The sequence below is a fragment of the Haplochromis burtoni genome, unplaced genomic scaffold (genome assembly GCF_018398535.1).
Source record: "Haplochromis burtoni strain Fernald_Lab_line unplaced genomic scaffold, NCSU_Asbu1 Contig_69, whole genome shotgun sequence".
Lineage (NCBI taxonomy): Eukaryota > Metazoa > Chordata > Actinopteri > Cichliformes > Cichlidae > Haplochromis > Haplochromis burtoni.
The window spans coordinates 1221486-1228917 of NW_024582430.1; the positions used below are offsets into that span (position 1 = coordinate 1221486).

Here is a 7432-nt window from a genome sequence, read left to right on the forward strand (position 1 = left end):
CACACACACACACACACACACACACACACACACACACACACACACACACACACCGAGGCACCACAGGGTCTGTAGTGACATCACTGACCCAGGGAAGCCAATTTTCCTATTTTTGGTGACACACAGCCAGGAAAACTCTCTCCCGCTCTCTATCAGAGCCTCCCTCCATCACTCCCTCTCTTTCATCTCAGCTTTTCACACAGCAGATAAGATAAGAGAAAGGTCGGTGTTCGGTGGGGGGGTGCGTCGAGGCTGTAGCAGCTTTGTGTGACTGCTTGCCTAAAACAGACGACTGTTTCGTGTGACGTAATGCTACTGTTGGGTGTCTGCAGAGGCTCTCATCAGTGTTTCGGCAGAGAGACCTGCTGTCCGTGCCGACGAACCGCCGGACTCTTCTGCACTTTGGACAACGCTCCCGATGGGACGATGCTGCACGCACGGATCACAAACTGTCAGAAATTACTTGGCTGCATCCAGTCAGGCATGTTTTGAGTAAGAGGGTTGGATTATGTATAATTCAGATATCTTGGCCGCGTCTTTTTGAGCGTTTTTTGGCCTGGTGATGGTAAAATATCAAGCGTTGAAATAAGAAACCTGAGTGTGCAAAGAGGTTTCTACAGCAGCAGAAGGACTCTCGAGGCCTGCTGCTGCGGTACGATCAGTCTCCACTGATCAGCCTGTTTTACACCCAACATGCATCTCAAACAGATTATGAGTCACTGCTGAACATGGAGGCAGGGCCAGAGGACAGGTTTGGCGAAGCCGACTGGGACGCCTGGGGTTTCCACCAGGACGGTCACGCTGGCGATGGTTTTACTCACACGTGACCAACATAACGCACTCACGCGTAAACGCTCTGAAATGTATTTAGGAGCTTGTGTGCAAACATAACATATAAGATTCAGCCTCTGTTTTTCTACCACAGCAGCTGTTGTAGTTGATGGTGGCGCCGCAGCTCCTCTGACACGCCCACAGCGACAAAGATGGTCAACAGCAGCGGCGTTGTGGCGCTCCACAACGGAGGTTGCCACAACTGGCAACCTGTCCTGGGTGTAGCCCACGTGTAGGCTACGCCCCCACCCCATAACCCCGAATGGATAGGTTAAGAGCAGTTAAAAGGGTGGATGGATGGAAACGAAGGTGAAGCGTGCGAGTCAGTGACGTGCAGAAGTCTGGGGAATATGAAGCGACCACATGCATACGTAAACATTGCTTGTTTAATGTTTGCCGGGTGATGCATCGGCCGCTGTTCTCCTGAACGTTCCTGCACGCCGTCGTGTGCGCGCCCTCCTGCACAGCCTGCATCCAGTATTTATGATTATGATAAAACTGTGGGAAATATTCCAGCCTGCTTCTCCTGAAATAGCTTGTGTGGGAAAATGTCTGTATTATATAATAGTCCTATATGCAGCGTATAATATGATGCGTAATATATATAGCTTTATAAAAGAGCAGTGACATAACAGCGATATCTGTAAATGTAAATAAAAATGTGAGTCAGTTTTTATCTACATCATGAATCTGAGTGACCTTCAAACTCTGAACACAGAGGTGGAAACATCTGTAACATCTGTAAATGCTTTACAGCGGCTGCTGTCGTGACGTGCTGTCAGTGAGGCTGCGATCAGTCCCGCTGCTCTGAATCATTTATTCATATTCACCTGTGGCTCCTCAGCCTATCGGGAGCGACCGTCGGAGTCTGACCGCTCGTCCCACCGAAAGACGTTCTTTTATCGGGGCTTTCTTGGACAGCAGGAGTCCACAGGCCAGTTTTACCCAGAGATGCTTCTCTGTGTCGGGCTGGAAGGAGAGACGGCGTCAGCTCCATGTATCCAGTGGGAATCGTTGGAAATCAGACATGTAGACTGTTTCTAGATTTTTCCTCACTGAAAACACAAATAGACATTTTATTTGTGAAGCTATAAACTCGAGATTACATTTACTGAAGTGTAACTAATGATAAGTGATCCTGTAGAGGAAAGTTTTCAACCTGATCTTAAAAAAGTTTGTCTCCTGTGTTATCATAAGTTAATAAATGTCTCGATCCTGGGTCGGTGACTCGGTGCTTTTGTGTTATTGTGAACCTTTGATTCCATCGTGGATCATCAATGTTGGTGTTTTAGTTTGTTTTGTTCTCGGGTATTTCTTGAGTTCTAGTTCTTTGCTTTTGTTTGTTTACTGTAGCTTTAGTTCTGTCGTCATGCTTATTTTCTTGTCCCCCAGTCAGTCGTGTTTCATGTCACTCCTGTCCCTGTGTTCCCTGTGTTTCCTGTTTTATTTTGATAGTCCCTGGCGGTGTCCAAATTCATAGGCTGCATCCTCCTGAGGACCGGAGTAAACTCTCCACCGTCTCACTTCTGTTTAATCAGTTTTCTGTTTGACGTTTATTCAGCTGTGTGAAAACTAGAACTTTAATCTCAGCCAAACCGATTTACTCAGGAACAAATAAAATACTGAAAAAAGCCAAACAATAAAAGTTTTATGTTATCTGAGCGACTCATATATCATGTTTAACCTGAGTAGCCAAAGACCGCGAGGGGTTTGAAAACGCTGTGCCGGAAGTTCGCCGTTCTCGCCCCGGTCAGCTGTCGAGCTGGTGGGTAACAGACGTCTCCGAAAACGTCGGAGCACTTTTGCAAACATGCGGTGTCTTGATAAACCGAGCAGATGTTTGAAGCTTACACAGCTACATTCTCGTGTGACACAGAAAGAGTAATAAGAGTAATATTAAAACTTAGTAGCTGCTGCCATTGTTGGAAACTGGAGTTGGCTGGGCCGCGCTATGAATTCTGGGATATGGTGGGCCATGAAGGACACACCCGACCCATCCTTCAAATCTGGGGAAAAGGAAGACGCAGCCTTCATCGCCTGGCTGTGACGCAAACAGCCTCAGGAAGATGCAGCCTATGAAGTTGGTCCCAGCTGCGTTCCCACCCGTTCCCCTACCTGTGTGTTTTCCTTGTTCTCTGTCCCAGTTTAGCTCCCTAGTTTTCATGTTTCTAGTTTCTGGTTTAGTTTTCATGTTTTCATTGTGGAGTTTGTCCCGCAGATAAAGCTGGCGTTTTAAGTTTACTTCCCCGAGTGTGTCGGGTCCTGCCTGCTACACAGCAAACGTGACAATGAAATATCTTTTCCCATTTAGCTGCCCGTTCACCACTGGTGTAATAGTTTCTTCAGTTTCACATTTCTTGCGTCTCATTCTGGGAGTGTTGTCGCTCAGCTGTGCGGCGCCTGCATGAGCCGTTCAGCCTCTTTCCTGAGACTTTGGGACTTTTTAGAGAGCTAAACTTCTGCTGCGTCGGCTCGCTGTGGATATATTTGCTCTAACGCTGTAAAAAGAAATGATCTCTGCCGGCATGGCACACTTTCACTGTGTCCCTCTGAGCCTTTAAGCTTTTTTTAGCTTAAGCTTTATCAAGAATTTATCACGGAGTGTTTCCACACGGCACAGAGCAGTAAATGTACGGCCTGTGACGAGCTCTCCAGCAGGTTTGTTGAATTTCCAGCAATCAGACAGAAATGCAGACCGTGGTAGAGCCATGTCTGACTGTGACTGATTCTCAGACTGCCGTGAGAACAGACGCTCGTGTTGCAGGAGCGTTTTGCTTCAGCAGGCGTTGGAAACCAACGAGGCACGCCTTCTTACAACCACAAAGCTTTGGTGTGAATGTGATTTAATACGCACAACCTTTGTGTTGCTGTTTGTCCTTCTTTAGGCATCCAGGATGACCCGCTCAGATGAGGACAGGGAAATCGGCTGGGATGCCTGGGGCGCCTGGAGCGACTGCTCTCGAACCTGCGGGGGAGGAGCCTCCTACTCGCTACGACGCTGCCTCAATGGAGGGTAACCCTCATTTACCATCTAACAAGACACAATGTGACAGCATCTTTGAAATGTGGAGCGACTTCATGGCAGAAATCTGATCATTAAAACAAGCAAAAGACCAAAATCAGCCTTCGGCGTGTGACGTGCGAGCAGAGCGGCGGCTCTCTGCTCGGGTTAATGAGACTGTTTGATGACTAAAACCTGTCAGACGGTCACAGATCTGCTCAACTCACACATTTATCGTGCCATCAAATATTGAAGAGCAATGTTCTGCTGTGTCGTTACCTGTTAAACAGATGTTTCAGGAGGGCGTGGCTTAGCACAATCATTCAGATTTTAAGCAGTAATTATGATAATTTACAGGTTCATCATTAGAGCATGTTTGCACAATGATGCTGCTCCATCACCATCACAGTCATGTTTGTGTGACTTCACGAAAAACGACCACAGAAATACTAAACATGGCTGTGGCCTGCAGTGGACGTGTCACAGCACTGAAATTCACCGAAATCTGCTCAAATGTAACCAAACTGTAAGTGAAATCTGAAAATATTAAAAAATATAAAATAAAATAAGCAAACTAAGTTTAAAAGTGAACAAGTGGGTCATAAACCCAAAGCCCAGTCGCCTGTTTCTGTGGACTCGTGGCTCCTCCCACTCCTCCCACCATCATCTTTCCCAAAATCTAACGCTGTGACATCAAAAGTTGAGCAGACAGAGAGCAACAGTAATTATGATGTTGCAGCAAAACAAATGGAGCAGGGATGTCCCACACGCTGTCAGTTTACTCTGATTGGTCAGCTGACCAGGTGGAGCTCAGGTGTTGGTTCCAGCTGCAGGCTAACACAGCGCTAACCACGGTGCCATCAGATATTTCATATATCAATAAGTCACAGTATTCTTTGTTTGTGCTTGTTCGTATGTGACATGCTGCCGCTGTCAGAAGGTGGCGATAACGCACCCACAAGCTGTTTGCCAAACACCATCAAACAAGAAAAATAGAGTTCGTGGCGCGGTGAGACGCTCCTGCACAGACAGGAGAAACAGCCGTGGTGTCTGCGAGTGGTTACAGATCACAGTCATTATCCTGGTTACAGGTGAGAGCTCAGGTGAAGGCTCAGTGCTGTCCAAGGCTCAGATTAAGCCGAATCCACCTCCTACAACTACTTTTGATGGACCGATGGAAAGGTGGAGGTGTCAAACTTATTCCACATCGTGGGCCATCCACTGTGACCTCAAGTGGGCCAACCAGTCAAACACCATCTTTCTGTCACTTCAAAGAAGTTTAACTAAATATTTCATCTTAATGTAAGAAGTCTGTTTCTGCAGAACGCCTGAGTGTGTACTTCATAAAGTAAACAGCAGAAATCAGCACGACTCTTTGGGCTCGTTTTTTCCTATAAATAAATAAATAATGTAAGATTTCTAACATAGATGGTAAAAGCAGGCCTCTGGCATTAGCCACATTAGCTGCACAGCATCCTGGGATGATCAGGGCTGCTTGAAGGTATCTCAGCCACAGGTTTTTCAAACTTTCTCTGAAAGCTATAAAAACTACACTAAATGTAAGAAGCTAAACGTGGCACATCCTGTGCCCAAAGTAAGAAACTGTAAAGAAGCTTCCGATGGGGAAGACGGCTGGGAGCTGTGATGAAGTGCAGACCTCTGTGTGGAGCAGATGGACTCTGGGAAGTCTGCCTGGGCTGGTGTGTTCAGTGTCTTCCTCGCACCGATAAAGGCAGCGAGTGTTTGAGTTGGAGCGTGTTTGCTGGCTTTAAAGCCCGCGGCCGCCTGTCAGTCTGTCTCTTCTCGGCCGTTTGTCGTGCAGCGTTCAGGAAGTCATCAGAGGCTGTCTGCGTCCTGCGGTATCGCTCTGCAGCCTCCCGGCGATGCATTTGTCTTCATTAAATCTGACTGCAGCGCTCTCACCCGTGCTGCTGCTGAGGCATCTGCTGCGTTCAACAACACACAGAAAATACACTCACAGCGGTGCTAAAACTTGCTAATTGACACTTTGTGGTTATGAGCTGAAAGGAAGATCCAAAGAGAGATAAAAAAGGAGTAAGTACACTATGCAAATGAGTCTTTGAGTGTCTTGTGAAATGATCTGAAGGATGTATTTTCCCACATTTATACGTTTCCGGCTGTGGGCCGTGGAGTCACTGGAGCTGAGAGCGGACGAGCGTTGGATGTTTGGTTCTGCCTGTCTGAAAACTGCTCTCGATGTTTGCTGACAGACATGAAAACAGTAGTCAGAACCGATTATTCATGTTCCTACATGGTATTAATGAATAATGGAGGATGATGTTAGCTGGCAGCACACCTCGCCATCTCAGTCAGAAATGGCGGGATAGACGGTTAAATCCATGAATTATTGTCTTAAATCTTCTGCATTACAGTTACTGAGCAGCGTAATCACGCACCCTGCGCCGTGTTCGGCAGCAGTTTTGGGTGCAAGCTCTCATCCAGTCCTGCTGAACTTCACTTCCTGTTCTGCTGCTCTCATTAAGGCCCCCTGCACAGTCCTTCCCGCTGATGACGCTGATGTCAGAGCACAGTTTACCACTCTGATTGAAGTCTGGCGTCCAGCCTTCATCTGACTGATCGAGGTTGGCAAAGACTGAGTGAGGCCTCAATCACAGCGGCCGCCGTCTGGAAGTGATTGGAGCTTCTGATTTGTTCAGACTTCATCTGCATGACGAGATTCGTTCTCCATTCGCTGCTGAACGTTAAGCAGCGCGCCCGATGACGAGCTCGACCGCTGCGTCTGTGCAGCTAGTTTGACTTGTGGACATAATTAGTGAAGCCTGGAGGAAGTTAGCGTAGTGTGTGTGTATACCTGTTTAAACATCTTTGTGGGGACCAAAATCCAGTCCATGTCAGGGTGTGTTTGCCTGCACTGGTCAGAGCAGTAAGAACTGCTATGTCCTGGGTCTCATTGCTTTGCCTCCTCTGGTGCAGACTGTGCCTTTCTCCCTTCGGGGGTCCGCTGACTCCCGCTCGCTCGGCCTGTCGTACAGCAGCTAACAGAGGACGCCCTCGGCCTGTCTGTCCCGCTGCTGTCTGGCTCTTTGATTATCAGAAACATGAAAGATTCTGCAGGTAAACGTAGACACCAAGCTTACCACCAGGTTTGGGTTCAGATGTGCGTGGTTGCTTCTAAAAGTCTGATGTGGCAGAAATGAGCAGGTGTAAGGACTCGTGTGTTTGTATAAGGACAAAATTGCAGTGGCCGAATGACTTCGTTAAGCCATCTCCGCTCGGCCTGCAGAGTGCTGTCAGTCAGCCGGGGCGAGTACCTGCCAACTGCGAAGAGGGACGAGTGACAAACTAACGGATTTTTGGGAATCTGCTGGAACAACCTGATGCACTCTGGGCTGATAAGCACTTAAAAAGTGTTTCACTGCAATCACGGATGTTTCACTCGTCTATTTTCTGCTGCTCCGCCAGGTCCAGGTCGCAGTCTGAGCTGCACGGACCTCCCTCACCACACCGCACATCCATTTCTTTCAGGGCTAGTAACAGGATTTCCCCACCATGTCCGGGGTCTGAGGTGTCTGCAGTTCATCTCAGAGACGCATGAACCACTTCAACTAGCGTGTGTGT

General features: G+C 47.8%; 1 protein-coding gene across 1 annotated transcript in view; it reads left to right on the forward strand.

The window, feature by feature from the left end:
* Positions 1-7432, forward strand: part of adamtsl3 (ADAMTS-like 3) — a gene marked incomplete in the record, with an annotated part of 199610 nt that overhangs the window by 100702 nt on the left and 91476 nt on the right. The window contains 1 exon segment of the mRNA XM_014334109.2: positions 3717-3844. Within this exon segment, the coding sequence (XP_014189595.1) occupies positions 3717-3844 (128 nt within the window).